Here is a 22,221-nt window from a genome sequence, read left to right as displayed (position 1 = left end):
AGTAAGGACACCAGTGGTGTGACAGTTATTTGTCAATAAGCATTAATTCCACCAACTCTGCTCCCTATTTCCACAGTCGTTCTGCAGAATTAAGGCCAATTAGGTCATGCATTCAAACAGATGCCAATTGCAGCACCCACTCATTTCACTTGTGGCTCTCCCTTAGCCCAGGGGGAAGGGGCCTGCTTCACAACTGCACACAGCAATTTTTATGAATCAATGTAGTAGACATCAGTCTATACTAGGCTGTCTGGGAATGGCAGGGAACATCAGCACTACACGCAAATCCACTGTCGTTTCCCTAAGCAGCTTGATATGTGTGAGCACAGAAAAAGATACACAGTCCATGGGTTACAGGCTGGGATAAGACAGAAAGACACCACTGCTCACTTACTCTGGGGGCGGAGGCTTGGTCCTGGCCCATACGACGGATCTAAGGCGCCCTTTTCTTTGCCAACCTTGTCCTGCTCGCCAGCTGCTTTCAGCGTCGGAAATTCCTCGGGAGAGAAGGATAACAGTCGGCTTGAGGCCCTTGAACCTGTCAGACAAATAAGTGTGGGAGTCAGGGAAGATCTTTCTACTCTTTCAATTCCCTAATGAGCTCAGCCTGAAAACACGTTTCCTGAGAATATGGGCCTCTGGCATATTTAAATCCAAATTACTATCGTACCAGCACCTCAGCTCACATCCAAAACACTCTCAGACACTGTCACCAACACATTTCCTCACCCAGCACTCCCACACTCTTAACTTGGGATCTGCATTTCAATTCTCATGCTGAATAAAGTCAGAGTGAACTTTCTCAGCTTCCAATTATTTTTGTAAACTACAAAATTCATACCAAGGCACAGATATAAATCCCGCAATATCACTTATAGAGGATATCCTGTTTATCAAGTATTTGATGTTCTATTCAGACTCTTTCCGCTCAGATCTCACTCTACCAGGAAAGACTATTATTAAAATTTCTGGCAATATACTCGGGGAAAGACCACAGACAAGGATCGAACAACATATACTACACCCCACTCTCCTCCCTGCTGAAGCACTTTTAAGATGCAGATCACTGGCCAGATCAGGCCAAGTTCATTTCTTGTCATTGGGAAACTGTCCTGCCGAGTCATCAGCCACCCTAGAACGGCAGCTTTCTATCCGTTCTAAAGATCTGCCAGTGACTGGAAAACAAAACACAGCAATTCTCCTAAATCTGTTGTCAAGATAACATTAAATAAAAGGAAATTGTCAGTATTATTGCTCTATTAAGCATCAAAGAGCAAACGTGCTTTTTTGAGAACCGCTTCTTGGTGTTACTTGCCTAATGCTCTTTTTAAAAAGAGCCTTTCAGAATTACCATGTTAGAAACATCCGCAACGAGTACTGAAGACCTAACAAGAAAGTCTCAGCTGCTCTTACCCTTCCTTGCCCTGAACTGTCAAGAAAGATTGCTTCTCTAAATCATTTTCACTTTCTGGAATGTGCACACTGCACAAAACCTATCTGAAGATTTCCAGGGAAGGCACTGCCACTGCTGCACATAGTATCTTCAAACATTGGACAGATGAGGATACACAAGAAGGACATTTCTTAAATACACCAAAACTATCTGAAATGGGTCAAGAGTTCCAATTTCTAGTGCATTATCCTACTGAACAACAATGAGAATATAAACAAAGTGTCTTTCAAGGGGGACTTCCAGCTGAATGTGAGGCTGTACAATGCCTGTTCACGTGCAGGCATTAACAATTTGTACTCTAACCCTAGGCAGCATCGTATGGATAAAAGTTCGGTGCACCTTCTTTTTTCTCCAAATGCCCTTTATACAGAAGACAGGCATGGAGCAGTTCCTAATTAACTTACTGGATTACATTTCTTCACAACAAGTCCCTCCAAAAAAGATTTTACAGCAGCACTACCTAAGAGAGCAAAAAGCAAAAGACTTGCTTCTCTCTCAACAATACCAGAAACTGCTGTATTATCTTAGAAGGCAAAGCAACTGTTCAATGCCACTGGAGGAGAGGTGCAAGGATGCGATGACCTAAGAAGTCCTTTCAGCCAGATTTCTGATGTTTCTGTGATTCAATTGCCTTCCAATTAAGCTGCTCTTAGCCACATATGCAACTCTTCTTGGGTTTAGAACTCTATATTGCTAAGTGTGACCTAGAATGAGTTTTCAAAAGATTTTTAAGAACACTGTTAGTTGATCAGATCTTAAAATGACTGCACAGGAGGTCCACACAGCAACAGTTTCAAAACAATCCCAATGAACCAAACAATCACAGTCTTTGCACTGATGACGAACCTTGGTCAACTACAAATCTCTGCTTTAACATTTAGCCTTTGAGAAATACTGTTTCATTAAGAGACTAATTTAATTTAGGGTAAGCTTGTCCCCTCCATTTCTGCAATCTGCAGCTGTCTCAGTTCTTTAAAATCTCTGCTATTTCACTCAACTGAATGGTTCCAGGTCTGTTCACATTAGAACAGTGGAACCGAGCTGTTATTCTCACTATAGTTTTAATGGCAGTACTCAGTGCAGCTGGAAACCGCCTCCTGTGAGGAAATGAACGCATCTGAAGACAACTGAACTCCCAATTACCCACGGAAACTTGATAGAAAGGCCTCAGCCAAGGCGTAAGGACTGCATGCTGCAACAGCTTCAACACCACTTCCACCCACTGGCACTGTAATACCCTTGGTTCAAGGACACAGTGTACAGCCTCCCTCTGAGAATTCTCATTACAGCCTCATTATTGACCATGTAATTAGGTTGAAGCTCCTCATGCTACTAGCCACAGAGACGTCTACGTTCCAGTCTCCAATGTCCTTTCTTCCTCTTTTGTCCTAAACCAATCCCTCCCTTCCTCCTCTCTGTTTTATGTACCCTCATTACACACTGCTCTGGACTGATGGAAGACACTTATGAGGGGGCAAACGTTACCCTTCTTCAAAACCTTCACATCCCAGAACTCCCTGCTGCTTCCTAAGTACATGAACCATTCTGGTTCAAGTTAGCAACAGAACGTGTTCTGTTCAAGCTGTGTCTTGCACTGGTAGACCTGAACAGATGGAGTTGTATCATTCCAGTCAAAACACTACACAGATTGAAACAAGATTCATACGGCTTCGTTGTGCTACAACCAAGACAGCTGTGTCCCATTCCACACCAGTCTAGACAGGGAGGGCAGGAAGAAATAGAGTCCACCCCATCTCATGCGTATCCAGGAGAAACAGGCACACACCCTGCTCCAATTCTGTTTATCATACTCACCACCTTCTTGTCCTGCTGGCTTTCCATTCAGCTGTGCCCATGACTTTGGTCCACCTGGCACTGAATTTGTACTCTGAAAACAAAACATAAAAAAACCCCAACGTCCACAGATCAGTGAAGTCCCATGACTATGCCTCATTTCCTGGCTGGCACCTGCTACAATTTAGACCTCCAGATCACCCAGATGTCACTGGATACCACAGATCTCCCCAGCTTCTTGGTGGGGCTAAAGTCAGCAGCCCTCCACTCCAGTGTGCTATGATGCTACAGCAGAAATCCTCTCCCCTGCCCTACCTCTCGCTTCTCCATTCATCTTCAACTATTTCCTCCTGCTTTCCTCCCTCTAATCAAGCTTTCCCTTTGTTTGGTTGCATTTTCACAGTCAGTCCCTCTTAATTTTTGACATTTGTTCCATGCTACATCCCAGCTTGAAGGCCACCCTACTTTCTCATGCATCAACCACTCTTCCCTTCAAACCACAATCCCTGTCCCAATTTCCCTGAACCCCAAGAGCTGGGTATTTTTTTTAAGCTAGAAGTGTGAAATCTGCAGCACAGAGGGGTCGAGTCCCTGCACTCTCTGGGGAAGCTTTTTTACTTGCCAGTGGCTTTTTCAGATCCTGACACTGGCTACTTCTCTCACATGCCCAGATCTCTTCTTATCAAGTCTCATCAGACTGAGAGCAAGAGCTGGATCTATTGTCACCTAGCAAAACTTGAATTAGACCCGAAGTTAAATAGTTTGCAAGTGCTAACCAGCCATCCTGCATTCCAGCCATTCTTTCTAGACTGAAATTTTCCGCACACGCTTAAAAGGTGCGGAGGTAACATGCACAGAATTATACTCAAACTGCAGCACGGCATTCCTGGGGCACAGCAACTTGGATTCTACAAGAACTGGTTATACAGGAGCTGTTCTGTGAATTGCAGTCTCCTGATTCTTACTTGTACAAGGCCACACAGATAATTAAAGAAAACCCTCAAGCTGTCTGGGAAGCAGGGTGGCAGTCTCGGAGACCGCTGGCACCTACCTCCTGACTGATTGACTGTGTCGGCTTCTGTAAATTGGAGACAGATTTCTGCAAACCCTGCTGCGGCAGCGACTCCTGCAGCTGTGCAGCCGTCGCACTGGAACTGAAAAGAGATAGCAGAGGTGAGATCAAAGGGGAAGGCAGGCAAGAAGACAGAAAAACAACTCTGGCAACACAGCAGCTGCTAAAAGGTCAAGCTAACATTGGCTCTACACTGGCATGGAAAACAGCGAATTGATTGCTAATGTCCAACACAGCACAGGAGTGCCCAACTGCTGCTGCTTGCCTGACAAAACTTAGCAGAATTTTTCTGCGTACCTCTTTTGGTCTGGCTGATCCTGCTTGTTTGCCCATCCTGTACCGTCCTTGGGTACTATAATGATGTTGGGGTCGTTTCCTTTGTTCTCAGACTTCAAGCTAGGCAAGTTTGCAGGAGGTGGCATGCGCCGGGCAGTAGCAACTTTCCCAAGACTCTGTAAGCCATGTCTAGGAATAACTAGTGAGAAAGGAACAACATCAGGTCAGAGAGGGCTACATCATACTAGATAAGTAACCTCAATTAGCACACTGTAGCTGGGTGCAGTCCCAACAGAACTGTAAGGCCAGCAGCAGTACTGCCAACACACAGGTCATTTCCCACCTGAGCACAGCGAAGCGGCTGCTCGTTATAGCAGCTGGCTAACAGGGAGCCTCCTACAACAGTCAGGAAGAAGAGAGAAATAATTCCCCCTAGCAGAAAATGCCCACTGAGTCTTCTAGCTACCTGTGCAGATGCTCCTCTTTCATTTCACCAAGGAGAAGCAGCATTGCCCTTTTATAGCTTAGGGAAATGGCCATCCAAGCCCAGCTCTTAGCAGACAGACAAGCAATTTAACTCACGAGCCCCACGGTCTAGAATTCCCAGCTCTACCCACCAGATCACATTCATTAAGATGGCATTTTCTTTGGTTTTCTACTCCCACACCACATCCAGAGCTAGCTCAGGCAATGTTTCAACTTTTTGGACCCCACCATCTACTTTTGGTCACATCGCCACTGCAAAACTAACTCAGGTTTTTTGCCAAAGGCATTCAGCCCTCGACTCTCAACTCACACAAGGTCTGACCAACTTAAGCCACTTGAGTCACCTTAAGTGTCCATCTTGGTAGAGCCTAATGCCCTGGTAAAGACTTCACTCAAGTTTGCAACCTGACCACTCTGCAGGAAGGACACTGGCTAAACAGAGGGGCCGGCAGTCCCCCAGCTGTTTTGCCGTAATCCCTCTGTGTCTCTACAATAGCAGCAGCACAAAGAAATGGAGACATTTTCCTTGAAGTCCTAATGAAACACAGGCTTGAACACCAGCACAAACAGCTCTGCAACCTAGCTGCTTCCCACTGGGCATTCTACCCACAAGGCCAACAACCTGAATTAGCTCTGCAACAACGCTCTTGGAAGACACCAAAAGGAGCTTTCTGAAGGTGTTCCTTACCTGTGGTTCTGATAGCTTCTATTGACTTTCCTTTATACTTATCAAACAGGCTGAGAGTCGAGTACTTGCTTTTCCCATCCTTTCCCTTGGTTATTTGCCCCAAACGATCGGACATTGCGATGAAATGTCATCTAGTAAGGAAATTTCTCTGCGCCGCTCCCGATCTGCCTTTTAATGAAAGAGAACCAAGGAAATGCCATCAAATGAATTATTTAGCCACAGACAAGTAAAAAGTAAAACATGCACAGCTGCTAGAACTGTAGATACTCGGTGAGCAGATACACTAAGGTACAATGTTTTAGCCCTCTCCTCTTTAGTCAGAAGCAGCTTGTGGGATTTAAAATCCGTAAACGGAATGAAAAGAACTGCAGGAACACAATTCTCTCAGCGCCATTCTGTTTCTGTCACTCCAGTGCTCAAAGAGGTGAGCTTAAGTATGAGAACACAAGAATAGTTCATCAACATAGTCCTTGCTTTAAAAGAATAAGTCTAATAACAAGCAGCTACGCATACAGATTCCTGTGACATAAAGCTCTCTACCTTACCCCACACTGGAATTTACCATTGGGTTTCCCACTGAAGCACTGGTAGCCAGGTTTGTAATGTCTAGGATTAAGGTTTCACACTGGCCACAGTTAACGACACACACCAGCAATTAATGCTTTGAAAGCAACACCTGAAGGCTGTTACTTCTTCAAATTCGCTTTCCCACTTGCTGACCATGAGAGGAAAACTGCTCAAATGAAACAGGTTCAGATTCTGTGGGTTCAGCAGTTCTGCTGCAAATCCTGAAAACACTTTATAAAAAAAAAAAACACCATTTCTCTGTTGCTGGCCCCATTATCATCATTTTTAGCCATAAATATACTTTTCACAATCAATGTGTTTGTAATTTTTCACTATGTGATGAACACCATTCAGAAAGGCGGCCTCTGCTTTCACTTTTTGGCTCTCAGAGCCTAGGACAAAGCTGAATCACTGCAGCGTGTGAAGCTACCCACCGTAGGTAAACATTTATCTCAGAAGGAAAGCTTTGCTTTACTTTCAATGGATGTTTCTATCATTTTTTCATGCGTAGTTCGCTGTTCTACATTTTCCCAGATTTAGGAACTTAATATAACCTTTTCAAAGAATTGAGATGCCAAGATTTCTTCTTCTAAAACCTACACTTCAAGCCTAAAACTGCTGCCGTTTTTATTATACCACCCTCTAGGTCCAATCTTAGGGTTGCAGTTCTCTGTGTTGAAGTAAAAACCACAAACACACACACATATATACATATATATATATATATATATATCTCTCAGACCTTCCCATCCTTCACCCTTCCTGAGACTGATCCAGCTGAAAGCATGTTTCAAATGCAGTCAGCAATCACCCTTTTTGACAAAACTATATCTGACCAGAGGCTATAACTTCCACCGGCAACCCTTATCAAAGGTGATTTTCCAGGTAAGAGGATTAGTCCATCACCCATTCTGTACAAAATAAAGCACAGACCACACACACGTTGGGTACAGCCAGTTTGAGAGTGTACTGCAATCTGCAACTCAGTATAGTTCATCCAAAAGCTCCTGCCAGGGGGCAAGTTTCTGACCAATGAACCTGGCACCAAGCAGCGTTCATTCTTGCACTGAGGGGTTTAAATCTGGCCTGGCAGGTGCAAGAAGCTGTGTACCGGGGAGCAAGAAGCATGGCTGGGGATAGAGGAAGAAAAGCATTTTCTGTCACTCAGTAACAGAATCCACAGGATGCTCCAGAAGCAGCTCCACACATGCAGCTTTGCTGAACCACTGCATGGGGCTGCAGTGTGAAGGCTTGCAGAGGCAATAGGACTGGCCGGCATTCTTGGGGCACCTTTGCCCACAGAGCAGCAAACAGATCTTTGGCTCTAGTCTGGTTCAGTCTTTGCTCAGATAGTCACCGTGTGCCAAAGACAACAACAGCTTTTCCCCTTCTTGCCTATTTCCGCTCTATTTTATTAGCAGGACAGATATAAAGGGAGGAAAACCCACTTATTTGCACAGACTTGGCAGGATGGCTAGATTGAGAACAACAATCTGTTTAAGCTGTCAGAGCTGTGGGGAGCTCTGGACCAGAGTGTGATCTAGAGGGTGCTGCACACCAGTCCTCACTGCACTGGCAAGAGCACAGCCACCTGGTTTTACAAGTATGCTGAGCCTTGCGGAGCAAGCCTGGCTCAGGCTCTGTCTGGACCATGCCAACCCTCTATCAACCTCATACCATCCCAAGCAATAAAATCCACTCTGCGGTTTAGAAAACTCAAACCAGTCAAAATTAGTAGGCATTAGGGAAAAAAAAACCAACAAACACAACTATCGCATCAGGTTCAGGGTCAGCCGGTAACAGAAAACCCCCGAGTTCCTGAAAGTCAGCACGCAAACAGCGCACAGGGCAATGCTGCCAAAGAGAAACCCTGGCAGTCAGTTATGTAACTGCATCTCAGCTGCCTCTCAATTGCATCTCGTATCATTAAAAGGATGAGGGAGAAATAAACAACCACTTCAGAGCAGAGGAGCTGGGAACATGCCAGGAGAAAACCCCTTGTCAAACTTTCTGGGACAGCCACAACTGCTGTCTGGGTAAGAAAAAAATATTTCAAGGTCCTTCACTGCTTTGAAGCTGAAAAGGAGAAACACAGCTTTGTTTTTGTGTTATGTGTGCTCTCCAAAGGGGAAAACAAGTCCATGGAGAGGTGAGGCAATTTCCATACAGTCATGGTGCAAAGAGGCTGCAGAGGCACTAAGCCCCACGAGAGCCACCCCGCAGGCACAATCACGGGGCCTGTGCCTCCTGACAGCACCCAGCTGCAGCTCCGAGCTGGTACAAAGGTGTGCAGGCCAGGGACACCACTCAGCACCCATCACCCACAGAACTTCAGAGAGGCCAGAGCTTCCCAAGGGTGTTAATCACACCGGACTGTTTTCCCATGACAGTCAAGCAGAGGATCCAGAAGGGAATCAAAGGCCTTCTAGTCTTGCAGAGTAAAGCCATTTCTGATAGAAATCAAGCTCATTAAGTATTGAACTGCATGCTTATTACTGGGAGAGCTAGAACCAGAAGGCATATACTGATGCTGACAGCTGAAGACCAACAGCCTCAGCAAAACCTCTGCCTTCTGCTTGCAATCCCTGTGTCCGATAAATGACCCTGAAGAAATCATTATTCCCTGTTACAGAGAAATAAAAAAAAAATAAAAATCAATCACCGGCATTTTTGCAAGGTTTCTCTCCGAGTTTATAGATATCTTTCAGGGAAGGTGATCAGTTTTAGGATGGAGCTTAGTTTTTCTCATTATGAGGACTAGCAAGGTCTCCTCTAATACCCAGGGACAGCACCAGAGTGCAAAGCACCCAGGGTCTCGGAGGAAGCAGAAAACACTGCAGTATAATTAGGTACACTGCAGGCCCTAGGGTACAAGTAACCACCAGAATCACTTCTTGGGCAGTACATTTTGCTACGCAGCAGTCTTCATGTCAACATTGTGTTGTCCTGGATTTCATGTGTGAGTTCTGACCCTGCCTAGCTTGCCTTTCAAAGGGGAACGTTCAAATTCACAGAGAGCAACAGTGACATTTGAAGTGCCACAGCATGCACGTCTTAGAGCTACAGCAGGAATCTACCGAGCTTGGGGAGACTGTCCTGCAAAAAGAGCCACATGAAAACCTTGAGTTACTAGCACTGGTGACAACTGGAAATCCCTGTGCTGAAAACACAGCCAAAGGGAGAGACTCCTGACAAACAGGATTGTCTGCAAAGCTCTGTGAATCTATGTATGAGGGAGGCTGGGTGTTTTATTCACAGGACTTCAATGGAGCTGGAATACCTGGAAGTCAGCCAGCCTTAACTGAGCAGGGCAAACAGATTTATCAAAGGTAACACACACATGGAACCGCTTCAGCTACTCGCACACGACCAAGCTCTACACTGAGCACAAGCACTCAGTCAAAAGACTCAAGACCACTGCAGACCTTCATGCCCTGCTCACTCCACAGCTGCAATCACAAACACAAAACCAAAGCAACAGGACAGAGAGTAACAGTGAAAAGGCTCTTCTTCAGAGGCAGAAATTTTTTTTTACCTGAAATTTCATACAAATTGTTCAGAAAGTCACAGGTTGCAGAAGCTGAACTATACTTTCAGAAAGAGAAGCATTTGGAATTGACGTTGAACTGGTATCTATTGTGGTTTCTAATGTAACATGAAACCTTACAAAAAACCTTTATAAAACCTTTATGAAACCTTTATAAAAAGCATAGCATAGTTTTACAGAAGATTAATGATGTTTATTCCTCTTTAAATACACATGGCCAATTTCGCTGCTACTTTTCATAGCTAAACATTTATCTTTCAACAGGGAGATAGCAGCACTTCTGGAACACATCCCACCAAGAATCACCTATTTGTGAAATAACTGCCACCTGCCTCAATGACGAAAGACACCACTGGCTGCTCTTGGAAGAGCTCTGGTGAAACAGCATGACCAGCTGCTGAGGGGTTTGGTGCCAGAGGCGCTTGCATCCTGTAAAAGCCCCTTCTGGGCCAGGCAGGGATCCTCAGCCTAGCAGGGAAGGGTCCTGATGGACCTTCAGCTCCTAGGACAGACAAGTTAGTAAGGAGGGAAGTAAAAGGAGAACCTAAGCACTGAAGTACAAAGTCAATACAATCAATGCAGCAGGGCTGTGCAGCAGGCAGAGGCTGTAGCTAGAGTCAGGGCCACAGAATGCTGTCACTCTGTTGCACTGTTTCCAAATGCAGCTGCTAAGATTTGTTGGTACACCTGAAAAGAAGGCACGCTGGGATCCTGAATATGGCACCAAGTCCCACCAGACAGGGAGAAGCAAGTCAGCAGTCTGCAGTGCAGAGAAAAGACAGACACCCTGTGGCAAACTCTGCTCCTCTCTGCTTAGCTGAACAGGTGTATTTGGCAGTACCAGCTCTTTTAGCTCCATACAACTCCAGCTTCTCCCTGCATCTCCCATGAACCTCGTCTCCTTGTAAAAACAGGATGACATCTCCCATGATTTACTGCAGAGGTGTGCTGCTAGCTGAGTAATGCTGTTGGAGGCTGGCTGCCAGAAGATTTGCCCGCTGGCCAGATCCATCATCAGGTCAAAGCCAAGCCACCCTGGATTTGAGACATGCAGTGACAAGACCACGAAGAGGAGAGGCAGAATCTTCCCGACAGCATATCTATCGTTAACTCTGTGGTGTGGAGCTGTACAGGCAGAGATAAAACATGACAATGGGGGAGCAGAAAGGGTAGGTCCTGTAAGATTGCCTGATCACATTTTCTTAGCTCTGCCTTCACCAAGCTTGCCTGCTGTCCCCTCTTTAAATGTACCAACAGGTTGGGAATCACAGCTACTGCTCCTGAACTACTGCATAGTTCTAGAGAAAACACATCTCCATAATCTTAGGCTTGGCCTGTGAAATACAGAAGCCTCACCTCTTTGCAAACAGCTGTCCCAGTGTTCGAAAGGCAGGGAGGCAGAAAGAGTGTATTTGTAAAACAGGTGACGCAGACTGGAATCTAGAAAAGAACTAATCTGTATTTACACAAAAAAACATTAATGAGTTCTGTGGTCCTCTCTGTAGGGGCTGGACAGACAATGCCAGACCCTAAAAAGGAGCCCTGACCTCCAGTAACCGAGGATACAGACAAAGATAAGAAATACTTCACCCTAAAGATGCAAGACGATGGCACAGAACAAAAAAACATCCAGCCAGAAAGCTGGTCCATGGTCCACAGGCCACGGAAACTACTTACAAAATCCTGTGCTCAGGAAAGTCCCACTCCTTTCCAAGCAGCAGAAACCCAAAGCGTGCAGTAAATTCTTTCATTGAAAGGAGGGCTTGTTTGCAATAGCCCTACAGAGAAACAGAGCCAGCTTTCTGCCCCCCTGCCCCATCATGTCATAAAGAAGGAACTGACCCACTGGTGCCAGCTTGTCAGGAAGGAATAACTGTATTTCTAACCCACGAGGAAGCACTGCAGGGCTTTCTGATCCCTCAAAACTGGGAATTGATTACTCAAGGGACATAGCAAGGTACCTTACCTGGAACAACCCGAAAGCACCAGTATCAACATCACGCTCACTGCCCTCTTATCTAGGTCGTAAAGACACTGAACACAGCAAAGACCCAGCACAATCTGACTCTGATGCCCCTGTCTATAAACCTTGCCAGGCTCAGAAACCATGACTTCCTGTAGACACTTCTGCAGCAAGACACAATAGGAATAAGGAGCATATTTCTTTGCTGTTTCACGTTTCAGAGGCAAAACTCACAGAACACAGAACTCATCAGTTCAGCAAGAACCAACAGTGGCTTCAACAAATCCAGACCCCGACCGTTCTAGTACAAGAGGAAATAGAACTGACCTGATGATCTCCATGAGCTGCCCGCACAAGGGAGCAGCCGTCAAAGAGGTTCTGCCTTCCACTCTGCCCTGCTCAGGTTCCTCAGACAAGTGACTGTCTGGGGAGAATACAGATAAAACATCCTGTTCCCTCAATGCCAAAGCAAGGCAGGTGGTTGCAAGCAATCAATTTATACCCAACTACAAAAGAAATCCCTGTCATAACGCTCTTGGCAAAACCTGTTCAGGAAGCTCCTGGCAACATTTCAGCTGAACTGTAAGGTAAACTGGGCACTTAAGTATCTGAGCAACGATAACAGACTGAGTAGCTGGTAGGGATCTCTTGATGAGTAACAGGACCAGTACCATCAGTCCTATTTTAAAGGCTGGGTAACCAAGGCAGAGAAACAGTTTGCTCCTTAACACTGTAGGCAGTGTCTGAAGTCCCAGAGCTCAGATTTCTGCCCTAGTCACCCAAACACACACCAACAAGACCCTCAAAGAAAATGCAGCTCTTAATCACAAAGAATCAAATTGTAGAGCAGAGTCAGAGGAGGAGGAAATGCATTGCAGCAGCAGCTGCTGTGTCTAGAACAACTTCTTCCAGTAGAAGAGACTGTTCACGCCACAGGAAGGAGATGAAATCCCGGCCTCTGCGCCACAAGCCCATGAGGGCAGGAGGCACCCACACAAGCACAAATCATTCTCAGGCTCCTGCACCACGTCTGAGGACAAACAGCTCAAGGCAAAGACTCTTCCATCACTAACAACTAAACTGAACAACACTGCATTTTAAGATTGTGAAATTCCTTTGGTCCTGACACTTCTGCCACACAGACTTCTAAAAATAATCACAGCAATGATACCCATATCCAGGTGGCATGTAAGAGAAGCGCAGGCAAGATACCTGTGCTGTGAGCTCCAGAACCCTCCAAATCCTTAGAGGTGGCTCACCTTGGGGAGCCCTACGCAGTCAGGGTAAGGGCAAGTAGAAGGATCAACCGCTGCCAGAGAACAGACGCATTCTGAGGAGTGACCAGAGAAATTCTCCAGTTAAGTCACAAACATCTCACAAATTCTTCATCTGGCCCCAATCTCAGCAATTTATTCCAGTGAACCCAGCTTTTATAGCAAAAAAAGTAGAAAGGAAATAAGAGATGTCACAACTCCAAGAGATGAAATCAGAACAAAGCTGGCACTGTTTAAGGTTAACATTTCTTTTTTCAGGAACAGATACAGCTCTTTCCACACAAATGCCATCAGCTGTTGAGTAAGCAGCTCTGTTTTCTCTGCAGTCTCAGGAAGGATCACAATGGAAGGAAGGGAGGCGAGGTGTTTACCTTGCGCCTGTGAGCCACAGTACCAGGTCTAAGCACTGGGAACACCTCTATGCACTCTCAGGCTGCCTGCTGACTTCAGGGCCTCAGTTCCCACTCAGGTTAAGCACAAAAGGATATCTTTATGAAGAGAAATACCGGAGATAAAACCCAATATCAATCAGCAAGCACTAAGCGCCAGTCCCTCACAGCACACACAAGGAAGTTCCTGTACACCCCTGTTGAGCAGATCCCTGAAGTCCTGTTCCTCCCCAAGACACTGATGGGAGCTCCTTCAGCAGGCACCTTTACAGCCAGCCAGGCCAGCACCAACACACAGAGCAGGGTACAACACTGCCCTGGCAAGAGCCAAATACAGCTTTCTCTATTGTATTTTTCTTTCCCACAGGCATCAAGACTGGTTCAAACCATTAATAAAATTACAAGCAGTTCAGATAAGCCTGCAGTTCATAAACACTGCAGATACTGCAGCTTCCAAGAAGTATTCCTCCAGGTTCCCCAATTTTAACATCACTAAGGCAATGCAGCATTGCACAGCAACCCTTCTTACAGGAAGCCTATTCGAAGGAGCCATTTGCACTACAAATGAATGCCAAGGATGCTGGCAGGAATCTGATCGGAAAAAGACACTGGTTCAAGCAGTAAGAAAACAAAGTTATATGCAGGGTTTCAGTACCCTGAGGAAAGGTGCTTCAGCTATCTTTAGACAGCTTTAGCTTTTCTGGAGAGCTAAGCAATTCAGACTATGCGCAGGACATCTGGACTACACCAAGCCGAACAGGAGGTGAAAACATTTCACAGATGCTTTAATTTACATAGATATTTGCAGTGCATAACTGACAAGGTGTGTAAGCGTCATCACTTCTATTTTCCAGATAGGAAAATGATACTGCAGGACTCTGCAGCTATGCTGAGTGCCAGAGCATGAAATGGACCCTTTACCTCCCACTTCCTGGCACTGGAAACCACCCTTTGAATCACAGAGGAGCATGGATCCCTGCTCCAGAGAAGTTTGGGAGAAGCAGGTCTGCATGCCTGGATGGGGAGCGCTGGCAACACCACCTAAACTAACCACCCCATACACTCTTCTCGCTGCAACAAGATCACAGGCATCACGAAAGGCAACATTTTTCTCAGAAGCAGAACACTAACACCATAATAACACTCCGATATCATGAAGCTGCTCCTAAATGATGGTTTGTGAAGACTCAATTGCTAAGTGGGAGCCTGATTCTTTGGTTATGTCAGAAAAAGATAAAACCATACTTCACGCTATTCCAGCCATGAAGAAGCATTTCTTGAGCATGTCCTTACTCCCCTGCCTGCTTCACAGCCCACTTCAATCTCTGAAGAAGAGCACTCAAAGCTTTTGTACAGGCTCCTAGCCCACATGCAGGTAGGAACTGCTGAAGAACCTGCCCCACAACAGAACTCTTCCAAAAAAACCACTCTATTCCCACACAAGAAGCACCTGTGGGAGGCAAAGTCTCAATGCAAGCGCTTCAAACCTGTCTCTATTCACTCCTTGCAGCACCATCACTACAATTCCCATCCAAAAAGTCTCAACAGCTACCCAAGGATTCTTCCACCAAATCTCTCCCAACAGGGTGCTAACTCTGCAAAAACCATATAGTTTGCTTCTCTTACATGCTACTCACCTGAAAGTCAAAGGCTGTTGAGGATGCTCCCAAAGCTAATAGAAGCCCTGTGGACATTTCAAGTACTACAGTCCAACGGAGTAGTCTGTCTGGCCAGATCCTAGGATGCTGTTAGCAACACCTCACTTTCTTCCAGTATTTTTCCTGTATTTCTTTACACTTAAGCCTGGCTCAACTATGCCTCCTCTTTCACTTTTGCATGTTTCAATTCTGGCCATTACATTTTCCTTTTCACTCAAGGTATGACTGTTTCCACCAGTCCTCCACGAATTAATACCAGCAGTAACTTGAAGATGTACCAGTGAGCTCTCCTGCCCCTTCCAGTTTACCAGCACTTTCCTGAATCATTTAAGTGTTCAGAATCAAAATACAGACACTGCATTTTGGCTGTAAGCACAATGACCCCCTGCAGAACTGCACATGCACCTTTTAGCACCTCAAATCCACCTTCTGTCCTCACAGACCCCACAGCACTGCCAAGTCAAACAGCTTAACAACCAACCAATGCCACAGTTAAATACAGAACAACCCAGGTCTACTAAAACAGCCTCCAGTCCACTCCAATTACAGTCTCAGTGCTCCCAGATGAAAAAAAAATATCAGGATTTACAGCTAAACACATCCAAACAGCTTTGCTCTGAAATAAACTCTCAAGCTCAAACTTCTCAGTTGCTTCTACGCAAGAAGCACATGTGCACAGAGAACATCATGAATACTAGTATGTTACTAAAACGGAGCCCAAGCCATGTTTCATTGAGGCTTAACGTGACAGCACAGTCTCCTGCTGGAGCTCCGTTTTTCCCTCCTGTGAGGAAGAAAAACTCTTTAACCAAAGCCAACAGGTTCTGCACATACCTGCAAAACCCCCCTCAGAAGATGCTTTCCAGAACCAACAATGTCATCACTTTTGTAACAAAGCCACTTAATTTCAGCACATAGAAAAAGACCTTCTGGGGGGGAGAGGGCTGCACCTCCAGCCTTCACCTGTTCCCTGTGCTTCGACCTCATCGTCTGACACCTGACAGACTCACAGTTGTATTTCTTCTGTGCCAAATGACAAACTAGAGGTATGGAGCTGCGAAATTATCGACCTATTAGGAGAATGAGTCAGTGCCACATGAAAAACAAAACCCACTTACAAAGCATGATTAGCAGAAGAACGAGGCCTGATACCAAGACAACACGGTCATTGCCAAGTTGTAGAATAAATGAGGAATCCAGTAGAGAGGAGCAGGGATGACCATAGAGGTTCAGCCCTTGGAATAAACCCCCTCCCTCCCTCCTCTAAAGTTACCATCCTGTGTTCAGTACATTTCCCCCATTCATATTGCTTCTATTCCTTTAACAAGAAAATGCACAATTACAAGTGGAAATGCCACTACAGCAAAATCTCTGTACAAATGATCGCCACAAAAGAAAAAAATAAAATGGCTTATTGTTATATTCAATACAGTAGCACTTAAAGTTAGCCCAGCTCGCCCTTAAATACTTTCGATTTCTCAGGTAAGTACAAGGAAGGCCTTGAGCATCCAGCACTTTTCAATCTTAAATATGCAGGTAATTCTGCAATAGATGATCTAAGAGGATCTGTACCATCTGTTTGCTCAGGCAAACTGGAGGCACCACCAAACATGCCTAAACCATGGTCCTGACTCTGCTCAGCTACACCTCAGACATGAAACTCTGCATGACAAGGAGGATGCAGCGCAAGAACTGGGTATGATGCAAAAGTACCAGGCCCACACAGACGAGGACTGAGGAGTTCGTCTTTATACCATCACTCATATACCATGGCACACAGCATCAGGCATAAGAGAAGTACAGACTCTGATGCCACCTGTACATTTAGGAGGAGGTTGTTCAAGTAAATTAGCCTTTGAAGTCAGGTTTTACACAAAGTTTTATTAAAAGGCTTTATTAAAATGTCGCTGAAAGGTTAAATAATTTTAATAAAAATCCTTTAGGAACATTACTCATATTTATTAAAACCAAAATACATTTAAACCCTGCATCCCCTTTCCAGCATTTGTATGGACTATTGACCGACTTTTCCAGCTCCAGCCAGTTGGGCGAGTTCTACTTCTAAGCTCTCACGCACACAGAAAAAAGAAGCTCATAGTGCATAAAAAAAGTACACTGAAAGATCTAATAAAAATTCTCTGAATTTAGAAAAAACAAGGCACTAAGGCACTATATAATGACAACTTTGGAAACCTACATAAAGCTCATGGCTTACTCTTCTATTTTTTACCTAAGAAAGAAGGAAAAGTATCTGCTCCAGTTATGTAGCAACATTTTCTTATCTGTTAAGACCGCTGAAAGCATCCTAAAAGGTGTGACACCTGGTCTACTCAAGCCATACAGAGAAGCAGACCAAACCAACAAATTAAAAAAAAAAAAAAAAAGGAATCAACTTATATTCAATGTATGTATCAAATTAAGCACAAAACCAAAATACAGCTAACAGCAGATGTACTTGGACTGGCCTGAGGAAACATGTCATTTATAAAAAAACAACCAAACCCACAGATTTGTGATTTGTCAGAGTAAGATTTTTAATCTTAACTTTTAAACTGTTACAGCAGACCACTCAGAAGAGGTCATATGGGAGAAATCTTGTTTATTATATTCCAAAACACTCTATTAACTAGGAAGGCTGCAGTCCTGGAAGAAACAGCACTGCCCATGACAAACACATAAGATCTTGGGGACCCCAGATGTGCTCCTGATAAAACCCAGGGCCATTTACAGTAACTTATTTGAAGTAAAAAATGCAAGTATTTCAACTTTTCAGACAGAAATCATCCCAACCCATCACTTTCCAGTCTCTCTTCAAATTTCACTTTCAGTATATGGCCTCAGCCTCCCGCCTCTCTGCCTCTTTCAGGTGACTTTATTCCTCAGACCCGGGTGCAGAGCACCAGCTTCAACAATACTGTGGTTTAACTACCCCAGTGCCAACTGCAGGAAGAAAAGGCAGGTCCAAAAGTAACATCCTTGCCAGCGTATATCCCAAAAATCTACTAGTTGGGAACCAATTCTCCAAACTCAGGCTCTCCAACGCAGGGACCAGCTATTTGTACATCATGAAAGAGCCCATTCCAGTGGAAGCCTCACGTGCATCTGGCAAGACAAGGCCTAACACAAACAAAACTTCCACTATAAACCCCGATTCAGCCCTGGAAGGGGTGGGATGACTTCCCACTAAGCAGACTCAGGCAGATGAGGTAGGCACTGCAGTGTGCTTATACTCAGAACTGCAGAACCATTTAGCTTGGAAAAGACCTTTATGACTGTTCCTAGAAAGAAGCAAAATTACTATAGTCTTAAATATTTATATTTATTATACGTTATCACCCCAAACACCAATATACAAATATGTGACGACTGGATACACCAAAGAGTAAGTTCAGAAGACAGAAACAAAACATCTTTCCTAACAAAACCCACAACTCCCACGCAGTTCATTCAAACCCCCTTCTCCAGCTCCAGGGATCTGGGAATCAGGGGGTGTTTGTAACCACCTTACAGAATAAAACCCTCCTAGTGTACAATCAACACTCCCATTCCCCGGTGAAGATGCACCAGGACCCACAGCAGGCGTTCCCCACCTTACAGTACATCTGCTCCCACACGCAGATGAAAAACTCCTTCCTAAAGAAAAGAAAACATCTTTCCCAACCTACCTAACAAGCTCTCCCAGCAGCAAACCGCCTCAACTCCCATCTACACGCCCGGGCTGGGCAACTGCCCTCCCCCGCCTCTCTCCCCAAGCCCCCCTTTTCAAGCCTGCGGCCTCAGCAGCCCCTTTGTAACTCCCGCACCACAACAACGAACCCGCCGAGCCTTCCGGATGCCGACCCCCCCTCCTTGTTTTGCTGAGACACACACGCACGGCGCGACAAAAATATCTTTGTGTCACACTCCAGACGGGGAAGACAAACAACCTGGCCTTTACGGCGGGGAGGACACACCCCCTCCCCGTGCCCCCCAGACCCCCATGCACCCCTCGAGGGACACCCCACCGCCCCCCAAGCCCCTATTCCCTCACCCCCAGGCCCCAGCGCACCCCTACGGGAGGCGCAACCTGCCGCTCCCAGCGCTCCCCGGCCCCCAGCCCCCGCTGCACCGCTCCTGGGAGCCCCCAGACTCCTTGACACCCCTTGGGGGACACCCCGCCCCGTGTCCCCACACCCCCAGACCCCGTTGCACCCCTGCAGGGATCCCCTTCCCCCGTGTTCCCTCGCCCCCAGATCCCATTGCCCCTCTCTAGGGTGCCCTCAGATCCTGTTGCACCCCCAGCCCTCGCTGCACCCCCACAGGCAGCTCCCAAACCCCGCTGTACCCCCAGATCCCGCTGCAACCCCACAGGGAGCCCCCAGTCCCTGCTGCATCCCTAGACCCTGCTGCCCCTTTCTGGGGAGCCCCCAGATCCTGCTGCACTCCCAGACCTCGTTGCACCCCTGCAGAGAGCAACTAAACCTCGCTGCACCCCCACAGGGAGCCCCCAGCCCCCGCCGCACCCCTAGATCCCGCTGCAACCCCACAGGGAGCCCCCAGATCCCGCTGCAACCCCAGACCCTGCTGCCCCTTTCTGGGGAGCCCCCGGACCCCGCTGTACCCCCACAGGGAGCCCCAGCCCCCGCTGCCCCTTTCTGGGGAGCCCCTAGATCTCGCTGGACTCCCAGACCCCGCTGCACCCCCACAGGGAGCCCCCAGCCCCCGCTGCACCCCCAGACCTTGCTGCCCCTTTCTGGGGAGCCCCCGGACCCCGTTACACCCCCGCAGGGAGCCCCCCCCCGCCCTGTGTTCCTTCATCCAGACCCCTTTGCACCCCTCTGGGGAGCCCCCTCCCCGCGTTCCCTCCCCCTCAGCCCTCACTGCACCCCTGCAGGTTTGGGGGTGCCTCCAGCCCCCCTTTCCGCCCTATGGAAACGTATGTGGGGGGAACGCACAATAATCACGGATTACAACACCCCGAGACGGCGGGAGGGGCCCCACAGCACCCCGAGACGGCCGGGGGACACCCCAAAGCCAGCCAAGGCCCCTCCATCCCCGCCAGGCGCCCTCATCCCCGCCAGGCCCCTCCATCCCCGCCAGGCCCCGGTGCCGCAGCCGCCGTTGGCTCCGTCTCCATTTTGGGCTCCCTCCCCCTTCTCTCTCTCTCTCACACACACACACACACACGCCCCCCCCCCCCCCCTCCACTCACCGCCTCAAATATCCGCGTCCGCCGCCGCCACCGGCCCCCGATACCCACCTGCGATGGTGGCGGGGAGCCGGGAGTGCCTGGGGAGCCGGGTGCCGAGGGGCGACGGGCGAGGGGCGCGGCGGATGGCGGCGGATTGCGCGGCGGCGGCGGGATGCGGGGCGATACGGGTTCTTGCTGCCGCTGCCGCTCCCTCCTCCTCCTCCTCCTCCTCCTCCTCCTCCTCCTCCTCCTCCACCTCCTCCGCCCCCCACCCCCAACCCCGCGCCCGCGCTGTCAATCCCGCCCCAGGCCGCCGCCTGGCGCCGCCCCCCGCCACAGCGCCCCCTGCAGGGCCCCGCCGGCGCGGCGCAAAATGGCGGCGGCGGCGGGAGCTGGAGCGGAGAAGGGGGGGGGGGCGGAAGTGGTGGAGCCGCAAACATGGCGGCTGGGTCTTGCCAGCCTGGAGCTGGGATAATAGCATGGCTGGGTTGGAGGGGACCTCCGACCCTCTGCCGCGGGCAGGGACGACTCCCACTGGATCAGGTTGCTCCAAGCACCACCCATCCCGGCCTTGAACGCCTCCAGGGATGGGGCAGCCACGGCGTTTTCTGGGCAACCTGGGCCAGCGCCTCCCCACCCTCATCATAAAGAATTTCTTCCTAATGTGTGACCTAAATCCTCCCCCTTCCAGTTTAAAGCCATTCACCCTTGTCCTATCACTCCATGCCCTTGCAGAAAACCTGTCTCCAGCTTTCCTGCAGCTCCTTTCAGCGCTGGAAGCTGCTCTAAGGTCTCCCTGCAGCCTTCTCTTCTCCAGGCTGAACAACCCCAACACCCTCAGCCTGTCCTCGTACAGGAGGTTCCCCAGCCCTCAGATCATCTTTGTGGCCTCCTCTGGACACGCTCTAACAAATACATGTCCTTCCTGAGCTGAGGACTCGAGATTATTGTAGATGCTGCCGTGAAGGGCAGTTCCTCTGCCCTAGGGATCTTTAGAGCTTGGTGGATACGGTCTCTTGGCACCCAAGGACAGACCGTTCTCCCTTTAACTCTCCTTCCCTGTCCTGTCACCAACTTGCACGGGTGCCTAGTGGTCTGACCTTTTGAGGCGAAAGGCCAGACTGCAGCCATACATTTCTTAGGGACTGTCCAGCAGTTTGCAAAAATTATGCACACCCCCCCATATATATGTTTGGAAAAGCACCTGGGCATTTGCTTGCCTCTCACAAACTCGCTCTTCAGCTTATTCATGGGTCACCAGTCATGTGCCACCACTCTGCATGTCCTTGTCCATGAGGGATAGGTGGCTTCAGAGGGATTTTGCAGCACTTTTCCCTGATGCAGGCAGTACCCTGGGAGGAATGGTCCCCAAGCTCTCCTCAGGTTACAGCAGCAGTGTAAGGCCTGGCACCTGGTTCCCTCCTCATGAGAGATGTTGCTGATCTCAAGCAGTCATCAACAGAAATACAGAGGGAGAAAACGCATGAGCAGCTTTCTGGACCATATGGGATGTTCTTGCAGTTGATCTGCATTGCTATCAAAGTTGCCAGGCACTGAGCTACCAAGAGACGCACCAGCGCTGCTGAAAACCATCATCTGGTTGTCAGATCCCCTCCTTTTCTGGATATCCAAGTATTACACTCTACCTCTGCTCCTTTGGTGTCTCACCTCATCTTTCCTACAGCGTGTTTTTTCCATCTAGAGACAAGAGGCCAATGCACACCACTGCTCTCTTTACAGCATTTTCATGGAGAGACTAACCCTCCTTCCTGATGTTGACAAACTCCCACTCACACCAACTCACCAGGCAGCTGGGCATTAGTCTAGTGTGTTTAGTTTGTCTTTCTCCATCAGTCAGCCAAGTACACACGTGCACATGCACAC

General features: G+C 47.7%; 1 protein-coding gene across 14 annotated transcripts in view; it reads right to left on the bottom strand.

Annotated features, from left to right (window-relative positions):
* The window catches only part of PRRC2B (proline rich coiled-coil 2B), a 50,184-nt gene extending 29,622 nt beyond the window's left edge, over positions 1 to 20,562 (bottom strand). For 11 of the 14 annotated variants that reach the window (XR_011338842.1, XR_011338841.1, XM_069873161.1 and 8 more), the window contains exons 1-6: positions 20,359 to 20,562; positions 5,770 to 5,937; positions 4,617 to 4,794; positions 4,299 to 4,401; positions 3,269 to 3,341; positions 395 to 538 (exon numbers count right to left, since the gene is read on the bottom strand). Coding sequence is in view for 12 of the 14 variants with exons in the window: in XM_069873161.1 (XP_069729262.1) it covers positions 395 to 538; positions 3,269 to 3,341; positions 4,299 to 4,401; positions 4,617 to 4,794; positions 5,770 to 5,884 (613 nt within the window). In the remaining 2 variants the exon portion in view is untranslated. The remainder of the gene's footprint in view (positions 1 to 394; positions 539 to 3,268; positions 3,342 to 4,298; positions 4,402 to 4,616; positions 4,795 to 5,769; positions 5,938 to 20,358) is intronic. The other 3 variants (XM_069873162.1, XM_069873163.1, XM_069873164.1) reach the window with 3 other exon arrangements.
* Between the last annotated feature and the right edge of the window lie 1,659 nt (positions 20,563 to 22,221).

This window comes from Phaenicophaeus curvirostris, chromosome 20, assembly GCF_032191515.1.
Source record: "Phaenicophaeus curvirostris isolate KB17595 chromosome 20, BPBGC_Pcur_1.0, whole genome shotgun sequence".
Classification (NCBI taxonomy): domain Eukaryota; kingdom Metazoa; phylum Chordata; class Aves; order Cuculiformes; family Cuculidae; genus Phaenicophaeus; species Phaenicophaeus curvirostris.
This window is presented reverse-complemented; position numbering and strand designations above follow the sequence as displayed.